This window comes from Leptodactylus fuscus, chromosome 7 (genome assembly GCF_031893055.1).
Source record: "Leptodactylus fuscus isolate aLepFus1 chromosome 7, aLepFus1.hap2, whole genome shotgun sequence".
NCBI classification, from domain to species: domain Eukaryota; kingdom Metazoa; phylum Chordata; class Amphibia; order Anura; family Leptodactylidae; genus Leptodactylus; species Leptodactylus fuscus.
This window is the reverse complement of record NC_134271.1, coordinates 47,183,770-47,200,584: the sequence shown is the minus strand read 5'-3', so window position 1 is coordinate 47,200,584 and position 16,815 is coordinate 47,183,770. Positions and strand designations below refer to the sequence as shown.

Here is a 16,815-nt window from a genome sequence, read left to right as displayed (position 1 = left end):
ATAAGAAATATTCTCAGAACAGATATTCTGATGTGCCAAAAAGGCAAGCCATACGCATTCATGGAGTCCATGAGCGTGACCTTTATATGGTCTTATGGACTCTTTTGTGCTAGGTTCACAAACAAATCGGAAACCCAATCTGCTTAAAAAGATTATAATGGGGTACGGCAGAAAAATGCGGAGAGCAAAGTCCTCTCTGCGTTTTTTCAAGCAGAATGGGGAACGGAACCCCCGAATGTGCTCAGATGTGAACCCGGCCTTAAAGTAAGATGCATAAGCCTTTGAATTATTGTTCTATAGATGGGTGGACCTCAGATAAAAAATACTAGGGTGCGGTGATTGAATGATTTCAAGGTCTACAATGACTGGGGGTGCACTAGAGAATAGGCTGCACACATTTCACAAAAAATTACATTAAAAGGGGTTTTCCAGTCTAAAAATACTGATGACCTATCCCAAGGATAAGTATTCATTATCAGATTGGTGGGGTCAGACATCCATTAGTTGTTGTCAGCAGCTGCAACAAAGAATGGAGCAGGAAGCAGACAGCGCTGTTCTCTGTGTTGTGGCTAAACCACGTTACTGCAGCTTACTTCCCATTCTGATCTGTAGTAACCTGGTCTGGCCACTACCCAGCGCTGTCTGCATCATTCTCTGTGTATATGTTGCTGATCTTGGGGTGGAAAGTGTCAGACCACCACCAATCTGATGTTCATGACCTATCTATACGATGGATCATCAATATTTTTAGCCCGGAAAACCTCTATAAAAAGATGCTTACAATGCTGGAGCAGTTGCGGATTAAAGGTTGCATAAATATATATATTTTATTATCACATTATCTCTGAAAGTCTCTTCACGGTATACAACACAGCACAATATAATAGAAATAGCATACCTCAGCTACTCTGTGTGTGGAGCTGAACCGCGGCTGAGAGCCAGCAAGTACACAGTGTTGATGAGTTGTGTTAAGGTTATCTATAGAAAGATCAATAGGAAAGCACAACATGGAAATCAATCATAGACATCCAGTTAGAACAAAATCCTGCTTACACAACCGTCGTGATGCAACATGACACAGAAATTGGCAGTGGCTTTTTGACACAGACGAGACCCTACAGAGCAAAATGGAATGGAAACCTGCACAAGTCATATGGTATTTATAATAGTACAAAGAAAGCGCACAAGAGATTAATAAAGATATAGTAAGATAAAGGTCTGCTGCTGTAATGAAAGGAACGGGGGTCCATATGTTAAATAAATAGAGGAATAAAACATTGGAGCAGTGACACGTGGAAATAGTATCCTCAGTTACTAAACAAATGTGACTTTTTAATTCCAAGTTTTCCCAAATTCTACTAGAAATAGGTTGAAGGTGCTATCGACACTTACATGAGTTGTCTGGACTTGTACAATAGTGCTACACTGGAATCGCCGCACATGCAACACCTTTAGACAAGAGTGGGCAGTCGAAACGTGACAACAACATAAGGAGCATTTTTTAGGCCCCCACGGCAATATCAGTATCCTATATTCCAAACGCCACTCATTTAAGGGATTATAGTTCCTTCCCTTTGCCATAGTCATCCTATATATTTCCAGGAGGAATAACAGAGGAATTGTGTAACTCAGAGTTCAAAGAAAACATGCTCCAGAATTGTTATTTCATGGAATCTGCGAGTATTTACTAAAAGAGACATGTCAGAAGAACTGACAGGTCGTCCATAGTCAGTCACTGGCTACACAAGAGTGACTGATCTGCCGTCTTCATTGCTCTGGAGTCGTGTGACACGGCGCTGGCGATGAAGGTGTCTTAGGTTGTCCCGGCGTATTATTTTATTATTGCCATCAGCTTGTGTTGTAACTATTCACAGACAAGCGACCTCCTAGCACAAAATTATTGCTTTGGAAATGCTGTATACACGTTCCCTTCAGCACTCTCTTTAGTGACTGAAATCAGTCCAAGGGCCAAGTGAGGGTAAAGAGGTGAAAGCGTGCGCCAATTTATCTTTACTTTATTTGCTGGCGAGAACCAATCTATCTCCCTGCATATACAAGGCTCTCTGAGAATGGCTGCGGGGCGTTATTTATTCCTGCAAAGTGACTTTTGACACAGGGACAAAATAGGAGAAGCCGTCTTAAAATGAGTGGCCGTAGGCCAAATGTTTGTGAGTTGGTTTAAACGCTGAGTGCGAGATGAAACGTGTTTCCCTGGCAACTCGCCTGTCAATCAAACAGCAAAACAGATCAGCACCCCATCAGGACATTTTCCATGGCTGCTGTATAAATCAAAGAGTTAATGCTGTCATATAAGTCAGGAAATTATATCATTATTTTATAATTGACAGCACTAAAATTTCATTGCTCCCCTCCCTGAAAATTTAATATCATATTAATAGCTGAAGGAATCCTGTGAAACGCCATAAAGAAGGCGCACCAGAGATTAATAAGGATATACTAACATGAAGGTCTGCTGCCTTAATGAAAGGATTTTACCATATGTTAAGTAAACGTAAGAAGAAAACATTGTAGCGCTAACACATGGAAATCTTATCCTCAGTTACCTTAACCGGATACGAAAAAGAAATCTGAAATCTACACTTAAAGGGGCGGTTTTATTTTTCAGAAAGAGCACTACTCATGTCTCTAGGTTGTGTCTGGTATTACAGCTCTCCACATTCAAGGGTATGGGGCTCAGCTTAAATACCGGACAGAGCCTATGGAAAAGAGTGGCACTGTTTTAGGATAAAGCTCTCTATAGCCACAGTCACTAGAGTGAATGCTCAAAGAGAGACGTTTAAGGGGATATTTATTAAAGGGGATATCCAATTTAATAAAACAGACAGCCTGTCCTAAAAGGGAGTGTCCCATTAAAGATACTTATCTACTATCCACAGGATATGGGAAAGTGTCAGATAGATGGAGTCTGACCACAGGGTCTCCCAGCGATGAGGAAAACGGGGCCTGAAAGTCCGCCATATGAATGAAGCACCAGTGCACGTGACTGACTGGCTCTCCATTTATGGCTATGGGGCTGATGGGACTGTAATCTCTGGCAGCACCATAGTCAAGCAAATGTACGGACATTTAATTCACATGGAGGAGTCAGTGAGGACCTTCCATCCCATTATCTTGATCGCTGAGGGACCTAACAGTTGGACCTCCAGTGAGCTGACACTTATCCCCCTATCTTGTGAACACGGATAAGTGTCTTTAATGGGACAACGCTTTTAAGTCGCAGCAGTGATGCCCCATTGTCACCGCCACTATGAAAAAGTAGACTGAGCACTGCAGCTCCTGGTATTGACAGTGTCATGTAAAAACAGCTAAAATGAAGGAGGGCTATTGTACCCCTACTGAATCTTAATATAGTCCAGCAATTTCAGGAAAATAATATTAGAATGACATGAACACATAATATTCTACTCCATTAAACATGGAGTCTGTGGCATGAAAATCATGGAATCATCCTGCCTCAAAGAAAATTTCTTATTCAAAATATTGTGAGAAGGAGCTATCGCAAGTCCTTCCTTCCAACCGCGACCAGGCTGTATAATCTACATCAGACCAAGCAAACATCACTCCGTACAGAGAACTAATGATTATGACTATGAAGTCTTCCTTCTTTCTTCTTCTGTTTCTTAGCTGCTATGGACTTCTAGTATATCTTCTCTTCTCAGCATATGTGTGTCTACGTCTGTATTATATTACTGTGTGTTATCCTGTATCTGTATTACTATGCTGCTGTAACATGCTGAAATTTCCCCACTGTGGGACTATTAAAGGATTATCTTATTTTATTATTTTCTTTCAATTTGAGATATTTTTCTTTTTTTATCCAATACAGTTAAGTTTTTGTTGTTCATTTTTGTCAGGAAACAAAATAGATAAATAATAAAAACATAAATAATACTTCAACGTAAAGCAAAAAAACAGATGAAGGAAGGAAAAAGATGAAGGAAGGAAAGTCGGGAATACAAGAATAAAAACCAAACTGTGGGCAGTGCAGATGTGTCAGAAATGTTACTTTTCTCTATGTTTTATCTATATTGTGAAAAAAAAAAAATCAAAGAAAGACAAAAACAGAGCCTGACCTCTCCGTAAAATATAAACCCACAGGGACTGGGGCTAATACAGGATAAAACATTACAGAATGGACACCGGTATCAGATGATAGATTATGCTGATGGGAGAGATTTATTGTCCTCTACATGATAAAGCATTGCAATGTCAGCGAAGCAAAATGCCCTTGTGCCCAAAGAGTTAACAGAGGTATCACAGAGGATAAGCCGAACATATTGCTGAACGCTGACATTATGAGTCCTGAGTTCACGTCAGCAGGCTAATACTGGAGAGTACCTATTGAATATCAATGCAAGGAAGCAATTTATAAGTTGAGGGTGGGTTTATTGGCCCCTTGCCTTCACTCGGAATAGATCAGGACGTTATTAGAGAGTTTTATAAATCAAAATAAGCATGAATAAAAGAAAAGTAAGAGAAAAGGCTGCACCGGTGCCTATAAAAGGTTCATGCCTACCAGGGGGATATTCCATGTTCTAAAATTCATGGTAAACAGAGAGCGATCAATACAGTATTTATTTCACGCTCGTTCTATTCCTACAGACACGGAGAGCCATAAAATATGAAAAGTTATTGGCTATGAGATATAATGTAGCGTTGTAGGGCATCTGCCATGTAATCTATATATTGTGTCTTGCCTTAAGGTTTGCAGATGTAAATAAAACTTGATACTAAAAGCTCATTCACGACGGCATAAAACAGGAAGGCAAATAAGGGAGTTTAATGAGGGAGACCTACAGGTGTTGTATAGCTGACAGCAGAGCTTATCTCTCCCACATACAGGCCCTCCGACTCTTCATTAGAGGCCTTAGCATTGGGGTTATTGCTTTTGGCACTATAGTCTCTTATTTGTGCTATCATGTAAGTGACCTATGTAAACTTTACTATAGTATTAGGATCTATATAAAGTGAAAAAACACATCTGAATAGAATAACAGCAAGCAAAAGATCTAAAAGAAATACTAATACACCAATGTGTTTATATTACCCAGCATAAAATAGGAATCTCCTGGATTTAGCGGTACAGCAAGCCCTGGAGTCTCTATGTCCCAAGCTATCTTGAGACCAACATGCCACTTTAAAGCATCTTTAGCGTCTTCTTTGCAGGTTTCCATAGCACTATCTGAAAGAAAAGACAAAATGTAACAACAAAAAACAGTGCATGTAACTATGAAACATGCCTCCAACCAGCACAAGGAAAGAGGAGTTAAAAGGGTCACCCTGCTCTTTAAAGCTGATGGCCTGTGTTTAGGATAGATCACTTTGACCAACCTCCCACCTCACTGTAACAAATCACTTAACAAATCTGTACACTACAGGTCATACACCTTACAGCTCCAGCCCAGCTGTAGTCTATGAAGAGGGAATGGCAAGAGGTAGGACAGGATGCTGAAGTAGACAAGAGGTAGAGAGATAAGGAGATGCAGCTGCAGCATCTAGTGAGAGCTTTATCACACAACAATGCTGGATTAGGACTTGAGTTATTGTTAGTTTTGTTGTGAGACAATACACTCACTAGATGCAGATGGGTGCCTCAACTCTCTTGGTTCTCTGTTTGCTTCATCAGTTTAGCCTTCTCCTCCTGCACTGCTCAAAGACTTTAACCTCCAGTTATACGCAACTTTTCATAAATGCATAGTACATATCAATATTGAAATATTAAGAATATCCACTTAAACTGTTCTCCTGCATCTCATCTTCAATCTGACTGCTTGTTTACATAAGATTTGTCTCCATATTAACAGAGCTCTAATGGAGAAAGGAGCGGTGGGGGCGGGGTCTGCTGATGGCTGGCTAATTGATTAATTGATTTATTGCCTTATTCTCTGCACTGGTAGCCTCTACACTACAAACCGAGCAGCAATTATTTAAGTGTGTTTTCAAGCAACTTTTCCATCCCCCTCTGCTCTTCATAGACTAATATGTAGTAAATATGCAAATCTATTCTCCAGGATGTAATTAGGAGAACAGTGCACTCTGTATGCCGCCCTCTAGAGGGAAGCATCCTTAACATCATGCATTACTCAGTTAAAAAGTCTTTTTAATCATGATGTGGATTTAATTGCCAAATTAGTATTTCTATCCCAAAAGGGACAGATTCCCAGCTATGGACAGCGCTGTTTCGGCCTATTGGGCCATTCTCAGCATAGCGTAGGGATACTGATTTGGCAAAGTGAGAGACTAAGTGAGAGTAATGCATGCTGTTAAGGATGCTGCCCTCTAGAGGGCTGCGTACAGAGTGCACTGTTCTCCTAATTACATCCTGGAGAATAGATTTGCATATTTTTTTTACCCAGAATCCCTAGCGGAGCAGGAATGACTTGTAAGTCTCCGTACTGCCTATGTAGGCAAACACTCTCCCTGATGTGTACGATTATCCCCTGACCCTAATATGTAGAAAGTAACAAAAAGTTGAGAAGAAAACATTTCTTTAATAAGATATATATAAGGCTTCTTGTATTATCGAGTGCCATACATTTACACAAGGTATAAATGTAGCTGGAAGTACACTTTTAAAAGGTTTTTTTTTTTTTTTTTTATGACTGTAGTTTTTATTATTTATTGAAATTGTAAGTGCAGTATGTGTCCCAGGGAGTCCAGATGGAGCAAAAGACGTCCAGAGTGTTATTGAGACTAGTAGTCAAGAATTAAAGGCTCCTCACATCCTTCACATGGGTCAAGAGCTCAAGACCAAAGGGAGGGTTCTTAGAGAGGTTTTTCAGCTCCCAGTGCATTTTTGATAGTGATGATCCATCTACAAAATGAGGTCATACATATCTGAACTGTAGGAGTCTGACATCCGAACCCTGCACAGATCTGCTATGGGCGCTATAGCAATAGAGAGGGCGGAAGGTCTACACCTATTTAAATAATAGGAGCAGAGCTGCAGTTCTCAATGCCACCACTTAGAGTGGACGGCTACTGTCTATTAGATAGTGGTGGGGTACTACCAAGAGGGAATTGATAAGTGATGAAGTAAACCTGTCGCTCAGAGGCAGTCACATAAGAGACTGACCACATGTCTACACCATAGAGCATGCACAGTACTGGTAGTCAGACAGGTGATTACTTGACCAAGATGCTCAGAATGAAAGGGACAGATTGTATGGATGCAGATGAACTTGGGCCATCCACTTAATCTTAAAGGGGTTATCCAAATTTTTCCTAGTTTAGGCTAGGTCATCAATGATTGGCTATGAACCAACTCCTCGTACTCCCACCTGTTTAAAGCTGTCACGGTGTTTAGGCGAGTGCTGTGGCCTATTCATGGTTTGCATTGCTCTAAGTGAGCGCCCCCTCAAACGCCTCATTTATCATAGGTGTGCCGAGAGTTGTGCCCTCACATAGTCTATTCTAAGAATGGGCCATCAGCTTTAAAAACTTAGATAACCCTTTTACATAAAAGACATTAAAATGGTTTCTGACCTTGGTAACTGTAGTTGTAAACAGCTACCGTAGATCCCTCCACGAGGTTCTCATCATGGTGCCAGCTCACTGCCATTTTCCCCATACCAAAATACGGTTCCTCTTTCAAGTACGACATGGTTTGTGGGTTCATGTAATTTATCAAAGTCACATTAAAACATTGCACATCCTCTTGGCTCAATTCTTCATTGTGCTGTAAGGATATCTGCTGGTGTGAGTGCCTAGGGTGTTCTGTCCAGGGTTTGTTTCTTATCAATTCATGGACTGTCTGAAGATGAAGAAATCGATTTAACTCATAAAAAGCTTTGCAGGCTCCAAAAAAGTCTTCAGTGCTGTAGCTAATATTGTGTCCATCTTCTGGCCATGGCACGGCAAACAGCCTTGTATTTAGATATTTGTACGTGCAGCCCGGAAGGCCAATCAGGATGCGGGATACTGGCGTTAGTAGATCTTTACCTTTCAACTGCACAAGGTCTTGAGACAAGCAGCCATGATGGAGTAACGTTAGAAATGCCTTCTGGACGGCACCATGTAATTCTGCAGGAGTGTGGTCTGCTTCCTGGATAACCAACTTGGAATATTTGGTGCTCCACTGGAACAATAATACATTGGTTTAGCTTACAGATGTATATGGTGATGTAGGCACAGAACATATCAGCCTGAAACATATCATACAGTTAAGCATATCTCCAATTATAAGTCAATTTTCCATAAATTAAACATTAAAGAAATATTTTTATCTCCTTTTATAAGGCTGGGTTAGTTTTTACATAGAGGTCTATGGAAAGGGGAGGGGGAGGAAAAGGATGCTGCTAGAAAATACACACAAGTAACTGCAGCTGCTATGCTCTGCTACACTGTGAGTGACTCTTCTTAAATCGCAAGATAAGAATTATCACTGCACAGAATGAGGCAATAAAACAAAAAAAGCCTCCTCCGTCCCCGATCTCATAGAGCTCTGTACGAGTTTAGTATAGAAACGGATTACAGTCTGGAAGAGAAGAAAAGCAAAAGAAGTCAAATAGGTGGAGAAGGAAACATATTTCTTTAATAAGATATGTTACCAAGTGCTTTTACAATTGGAGATATGCTTTAGTAAGTCTGTCCACATCTATAAAGCTCTGTACTGACCAAATTTCAATGAATATCTGACTGACCCTTGTATAAAAGTCATTAGGTATAGATTGGATCCATAGGATCCATTTAGGGTATGTTCACACAGGGTTTTTTGGAGCAAATTTTGATGCGGAATCCACATCAAAATCCGCCTCCAAAAACGACTCCTATGGACTTACTGGGAGCCACTTGCTTCTTTTTCCGCTAGCTAGTATCTTGCATATTCTTTGGGTCTAATCCGGACTGGAATGCCGCAACTGGATGCCGGGGCACTGCAATGGCATCCCGCCACGGCTAGCCACACGGAAGTGTTCACACGCGGAATGCAAATTATGCATTACTATATTGCAAAATCCTTCCATGACCCTACAGATGTACCATCTCATCCTAGCATGCGAGTATTATTAAATTCTTTATTCTTCTGGGTGATTTTTGCCTAAATAAAATCTAGATTTCTTACATGTTTATGGATGACTCTTGATTTTAATCTCAATTTTCTTGTTTTTATTTAAACAAGCTAAAAAAAAAAAAAAAAAAAAGTTAATTGAGCAGGAGTGAGAGAACTTATGAAGACACTTCATCCTACCACTCAACTATTGACTACAAGGAAGAAACGGCAGAGGGGGAGGATAAATCCTACATGAAATAGATCAGACTCCAGCATGGGACGATCAGCGATTTCACATTTCTGGGTCAATTTAATGGCCAGTCTTAATTTATTGCGATACTTCCATCTAAGATATATGGCAGAGCCGCAGATTATACATACCAACTGATGGAAGCCATTATCCTTTGGTGTGAGATATTGTAAAGGAACGTCACCAAGCTGCTGAAGAAGTTTTCTTTTCTAGAAAAATAAAAATATAAATATTAATAAACCATGAAACATGAATGGATTCCGATACAGTGCAAGAAATAGAGGACACTGGGACTACTTACATAGTACGTGGCCTGGAAGAATGCTTGTCCCATGCAAGACACCAGCCAAATAATGACCCTGGCCGCCATGACATAAAGTGGCAATGTCCTTATATCATGCACTAATGTTATTGCTGAGACATTTTGTTCCAAAAATACTTGTGTCTATTGTCGAATGCATTTTGGGATTCTTAGACTGTGATGAGTTGTGGTTTTGAAAGAGAAATTTAAGGAGTCCAAGTGGGACATCACTATTGCTACTTTCCTATTGCCCCCAAAATGCCGTGTTATCTTGTGTTGAAATTCACAATTGCAGCAGCTTTCAACTTTAGCATTGCAGAAAAAACCTGCAACATATACCAATATGCTGTAGCCCAGATATCTTTACCCTGTACATTTTTTGCATAGCTTATAGAGGACATATATTTAACCCCTTAGCGACCCTTGACGTAACTGTACGTCATGGGTCGCATGGGGATGTATGGAGCGAGCTCACACGCTGAGCTCGCTCCATACACGGCAGATGCCGGCTGTATCATACAGCCAGGACCTGCCACTAACAGCAGCGGTCGGTGCCCGAGCCGATCGCTGCTGTTAACCCTTTACACACTGCGGTCAAACGTGACCGCAGTGTGTAAACGGCGCCGGCGGCATGGGCGCCGCCATGTTTTGCCGATCGCCGCCCTCCTGAACGTCACATGAGGGCGGTGATCGGTTGCTATGACAGCCGGAAGCCTATTGAAGGCTTCCAGGCTTGTCTCTGCACGAGATCTATTAGACGATGCCAGAGGCATCGTCTAATAGAAGTGCTGCGATTTTCCTATTCACTGCAATACTGTAGTATTGCAGTGAATAGTATGAGCGATCAGACCCCCTAGGTTTCAAGGTACCTAAGGGGTCTGATCATAAATGTAACAGAAGAAAAAAAAAAGTTTTTAAAAGTATTAAAAAAATAAAAAAAAATATAAAAGTTCAAATCACCCCCCTTTCCCTAGATTAGCTATAAAAGTAATTAAAGAACATTAAAGAACATTAAACATAAACATATTAGGTATCCCCGCACTCCAAAATGCCCGAACTATTAGAATATTAAAACATTTATCCCGTACTGCGAACGGCGTAGCAGTAAAAAAAATAAAAACAGCCAAAAAGCGTTTTTTTCAACACTTTGCCTCCTATAAAAAATTGAATAAAAAGTGATCAAACCATCAGATCTTTCCCCAAATGGTATCAATAGAAACGTCATCTTGTCCCGCATAAAAAGACACCACAACCAGCTCCATACATGGAAATATGAAAAAGTTACAGGTGTTAGAACATGATGACACAATTTTTTTTTTCTATTTTGCAAAGTTTATCATTTTTTTAAAAGTATCAAAACATTTCAAATACTATATAAATTTGGTATCACCGCGTTCGTACTGACACGTAGAACACAGGTAACATGTCATTTGTACCAAACAGTGAACGCTGTAAAAATTAAACCCATAAGAAAATGGCGCAAATGCATTTTTTCTCCAACTGCACCTCATTCTGAATTTTTTTCCAGCTTCCCAGTACATTGCACAGCATATTGAATGGTGCCATTACAAAGTACAATTTGTCCCGCAAACAATAAGCCATCATGTGACTCTGTGAACTGAAAAATGAAAAAGTTATGGCTCTTGAAATGTGAGGAGGGAAAAACGAAAATGCGAAACCAAAAAATGGCCTGGTCCTTAAGGGGTTAAAGGGGCTCTATCATTGGGAAAAGTCATTTTTAACTAAGCACACACGTGTAGACTTTAGAAATGCTATTCCACAAAGACCTTTAGTATGTAAATTGCCTCAGTGGCTTTTGAATGAGCCGTTTTTATTCATATGCTAATTAGCTTCCAGCCAGCACAGGAAGTTCCCAGCAGCACTCATCTCTGCTATTATCTCCTATGTGTATGTGCAAACAGGAAGCAGGAAGTCATCAGCAGCAGCCTGTGCTGTACACATACATAGGAAAGAATAGGCAGAGGGTGCACGATGAGACTTCCGGGGTGCACAGAGAGGCTAATTAGCATATGAATAAAAACGGGCTCATTCAAAAACCACTGATGCAATTTACATACTAAAGGTAGGTGCGGAATAGACTTTCTAAAGGCTATGCAAGGATGTGGCTATTTAAAAATAACTTTTCCCCTTTAAATCTCATGAACTTCCCTTCTCCCGTACATGACAGTACATTGGCTGCCACAAGTATGGGGAAATAAAAAAAAAAAAAAAAAATTAAATGGTATACGTTCTCTTTAAATACTTCAATAGCCTAAGAACCATAAATGACCGACTATTAGACAATAAACCTATGGAAATGGCCAACGAGACTTGCACTGATGAATTATTACAGAGGAGATCTTTAACTCTGGTGCTTAGATAAACACTGGTCATCCATTATCAAACTCATCCAAGTAACTGTTCACACCAGGCTGCTCCCCTGTAATAAACAACTCGGCAGCGCTGTTCCCACACCATCATACATATGCACAGAGTAATTAGCAGATATCATTGAGACCGCTCAAGCACAAGAACATTTAACCTTTTGGGCTCGGAGGAGAAGTAATGTGTTTTCAAGTGCAGTGACCCTGTGTGGTTGTGGAAGTGTTAAGTCACACTTGTGAAATAATAGCAGACAATGAACGGCAGAGCTTGTTTATTTCCTGCCTGCAGCGCGCGTTACCATATTTAATATAAATCTAGAAATTATTTCTAAACTTTGTAATCCATAACATTTATCTCTGATGCATTTAATACTGATGGTTACTGAGACTTAAATACTGTAATCTCCTTAGGCCATTCCCAGCTTATTCAAAATATCACAATTTTTCAATGATTTCCCCAATGCCTTATGAATTCCCTGCGCTGGATTTCTGTTTTTCAGATTCTTAAGTGCTTTATGAAGAGAACTGTTTACATAGACCCCATATGTAGAGGCTGAAGTGTGGATTGTGAGAACCAGATTATCAAATAAAGCGAAAAGACGTAATAAAAGCTGTAATAACTAGTAATAACACAGATTGTGCAAACAGGTACTGTAATGCTGTAGGTAGTGTAATAACACAGCCAAAAATGCTGCACGTCCACAATGTGGGGTCTTAGCCGATCAAGTTGTCCCATCATTCCCTTCCCTAATCCATCTTCAACTGCTGGAAGCCATGGCGCTCATATGTTCTCATAGATAATATCGGAAACATGAATACATTTAGGGTGAGACCACAAATAGTGGCCAATGTAGTCTGACAGCAGATTTTATTTTATTTTTATTTATTTTTTTTTTTGGGGGGGGGGGTACAGCTTTCACCAATTCTGTGTTTTACCTGCATTTAGGCTAAGACGTCACATTGGCGAAATACTGATTTTTGTTGCATATTTTACTGGTTTTCTTTATTTTAACCAAAGCCAGGAGTGGACTGAGATTAAACTAGGTAGATAAATAGACATATGGATTATGGGCGAATTCAGACGGCTGGTTGTGATCCAGGTAAGGGCTCGTTCACATCTGCGCCCGGTCTCCGTTATGCAGGTTTCCGTTTCCTGCACAAAACAGGGGCAGGAGACGGAAACCTGCCGGAATGTTTGAATGGGTATGAAAAGTGTCCGGTCGTGAACACCGGTGAACGTTTTATGCGCTCCGCGTCGAAACTGTTTTTTTTTTTTTTTAAACCGGGCACAGAGTTGGACATGCAGTACTCTGTGTCCAGTTTAAAAAAAAAACTGTTTTGCCGCGGAGCGCATAACACGCTCACCGACACTCACGGCCGGACTCGGCATGACAGGTTTCCGTCTTCTGCATGCAGAAGTATGGTGTGAATTCAGTTCAGCCAAGCTGCGGTAAGTCCAAAAAGTGCAGTAGTTAGGCCTCATGCACACGACTGCAATTTTGTCAGCAATTGTGGATAAATTACAGACACATACACACAGATGTGTGTCTGTACCGCAAATTACAGAGCCAGTCCTATACCTGTCTGCATTTGCCACAGACTACACATGATATGGTGCACAGGGTGGGATGAGACATTATGGGAAGGTGTGGTGGTTAGTTAACTAGCTGTCTGCTAAGTGGGTTATAGAACAAGGATGAAGGTCCCCTTTGGCCTGCTTTCCATCTCCCAGAATGTGGACTTAGTCACGATCCTCTACACCTTGGGTGTTTGTAAGCACCGCAGTTAGTGGCGGCTCCTGCTAATTATTACATCAGATCAGCTCCATTAACAGGCCTGGGATGGCGCCGAGTGGAAAGGAATACATTAGCTGACGCCCTTTGCCCAATTCCACAAACTTCCTGGTGGAGAAGCTTAAAAGGACAAGAAGGTAAATACAGGAGGCCATCTGCAGTATTGTAAGGACACCTAGAGGCTTTCTCAAGACTACACACACAACACATATCAATGAGATCTTACTGTAGGTTTCTCTCACTGCACAGCATAGGACTGAAAAAGCAAACCTGCCCCCCATCCACATGTATTATACTGTAAATTGCTAAGGATTTGTGGTGTGTCTGAACACAGCCTAAATACTTCAAACATGGTGCTCGAGATATTATGACACAACAGAAGTGTTTCCAGGTTCTCTGATGCAGTTTTTAAAGCCAAAACCAGGTTTACATGAAAAGGAAGAGAAAGTATAAAAAACCTGAATCTGTATATGAGGACCTTGTCGGTATTCACACCAAAAGAATAAGCACTTGTTTCTGTTAATCTGATGAATTTCGTTTAGTTTGGACACCTTTCTTGATATACAAGACATATCCTTGTCTTTGAGGGGGATGTCTTCTCAAAGAAGGTGGCTAGCAAGCAGAATATATTGGGCTTTAAAATCTGTTAGAGGAAATCCAGTGTGGATCAGGAGATGTTACCCTGTAACTACCCAGTGGGTAAGGAATAGCTGTCAGGGATCCTAAAATGCTAACCATAAAACACTAAATTTTATAGCTTCTTTTCCTGGAACTTTTCATTATGTTGTCCCTCCATTATTCCTCCTGGAAATATACATTGAGTGCTATAACTCTATCTGTCAATATACATGAAATATATTTATATACTTCGGTCACTAGTTATGAACCAGAAAGCGTTCAGTAGCAGATTACACAATTTTAATAGAACAACTCTGATGTCTTCTGCTCGGTAACCATCAGCATGGGTGACTGTGTAAGGTTAACTTGTGGACTTGTTTCAGGTTCAGTAAGCCTCTATGTAATGTTTACACGCTCAGTTATACTGTAAGGTACGCTCTCTGTAATGTTTAGACTGGAGGGGGAAGGACGGTAAATATGGAACATTTTAGGAACCATTTAAGGACCAAACGGAGCTTTTTGCAGGACGTTTGAAAGGAAATTAAATGGACACTAGGGGGCGCCATAACAAATATGGAACAGCAATAGCTAAAAGTTTATTGTTTAAAAAAAGATTCCACTTGGAAAATTGTTGTTTCATGTGACCTAAAAGAGAATTGTAATATCAAAATTGGTCAAAAGGTACGGGGCGCCTGCTCAAGTGTCAATGGCAAACAAAAGAGTGACTTGTTCTGTTGCTTTTTTTTTTTTTTTTTTTTAGTATATTTTTACACCTCCCAGTCTGGTGCTCCAAAGAAAGAAATAGTCTCTGCAGTTGTTCTCTGCTCCACCTAATAGATCTCCCCACCCAGTTAAGGAGTTTTACAAGCACTCGGTATTGATAGCCTATCCTCAGGACATGCTATCAATCTCTGATTCTGGGGTCCGACGGCTCCACCAGCCACTGTATAGTGGCCATTACTGACTACTGCAGCTCAGAAGCCTGTGCCCACTATACAGCGTTGACTCCTAGTAGCAGGAGCTGATTGATGAGGAGGCTGTGTTTGGACCCTACAATTAGGAGTATACCTCCTTAAATGGACTTTCCAGGCTAAGGACAGTTGTGAAATATCCTAAGGATAGATCCTCAGTTTGAGATTGGTTGAAGTTTGATATGTTCTTCATGTATCTGTGTTGGTTTCCCAGTTTCCTTCTACACACCAAAGACAAAGGGAATTTAATTGCGAGCCCTACATGAAACAGTTAAGGATGACAAGCTCTGTAACGCGCTGTGGAGTATTTTGCAGCTATAATAAAATATGTAGAAACCAAAGACCTTGATTAAGTGATGTGACCACCTCTATAAGGCTAAGGCCCCACGGGCCGTATCCGCAGCACTAAAGCACTGCGGGAAGAACCGCTGCGTGAACGCATTGCGATTCTTTCCGCGGCGCTTTTAAAAGTTCACAGAGTTTTCCTCCGCGGACTTTCTCTTAACATTATATCTACGGGAAAGCCGCCGGTGTTTCTGTAGATATAATTGACATGCTGCGATTTGCAAAGCCACAACGGCTATACAAATCGCAGTGTGTCCGCGCTGCGATCTTTTCCACAAAGTGGGGATGGGATTCGCATGAATTCCATCCACTATGCCTGCACTGTACAACGCCGCAATTTTTCCTGCAGCGTCTCCGCTGCGGGCAAATCGCGGCATTTACGTCCCATGGGGCCTCGGCCTTAAAAGTAGAAGTTTTGGCAGTTTGTTGGTCTGGAACAATCAGGCATTTGTTAACATGATACCAAGGAGGAAAGATATTAGCAATGATCTTAGAAAATGAATTGTTGCTCCCAATCAATCTGTTAAGGAATATAAGGCCATTTCCAAACAATATGAAGTCCATCATAAGGGGTGGCCCAGTCAAAGTCCAGACCAGAATGCCCACTAATCTCACTAAAAGCAAAGTCGTAAAGAATAAAAGGGACAAAAAATCCTCCTGAATGCTGTGATATAAAGTGATACAGAAAATCATTACTTTAAAGAGGTTGTTCTGGTTTAAGACCAATATTAACAGACAAATGTTAATGGCTTCATTGCTGTTACATAAATAATGAACCACAACACACAACAGATTCTAATGGTACATCAGAGGTTGTATTTACCCAGTTTTAAGGATTATATATATATATATATATATATATATATATATATATATATATATATATATATATATATATTTTTTTTATGTCTTGATATCTAAAACCATACAATTACAATTGAGTATACTTTGTTTATAAACATTCAGATATACCTACACCTAAATCTGTGGCTCAGTTATGTCCTTACTCTACGATTAGTAGACGTCAGATTTCTGGGACCCACGCCAGTCCTGAGAAGCCGCAGCATTGTAGTAGGGCAGTATTCCGTTCACTGACTGCAGCACAGCTCCATTCAAGGATCCCTACAGTCAAGCTGCCAGAAG

General features: G+C 40.6%; 1 protein-coding gene across 1 annotated transcript in view; it reads right to left on the bottom strand.

Annotated features, from left to right (window-relative positions):
- The window catches only part of FTO (FTO alpha-ketoglutarate dependent dioxygenase), a 201,963-nt gene that overhangs the window by 172,355 nt on the left and 12,793 nt on the right, over window positions 1–16,815 (bottom strand). The window contains exons 2-5 of the mRNA XM_075281881.1: window positions 9,392–9,469; window positions 7,507–8,098; window positions 5,069–5,203; window positions 899–978 (exon numbers count right to left, since the gene is read on the bottom strand). Of these exons, the coding sequence (XP_075137982.1) occupies window positions 899–978; window positions 5,069–5,203; window positions 7,507–8,098; window positions 9,392–9,469 (885 nt within the window). The remainder of the gene's footprint in view (window positions 1–898; window positions 979–5,068; window positions 5,204–7,506; window positions 8,099–9,391; window positions 9,470–16,815) is intronic.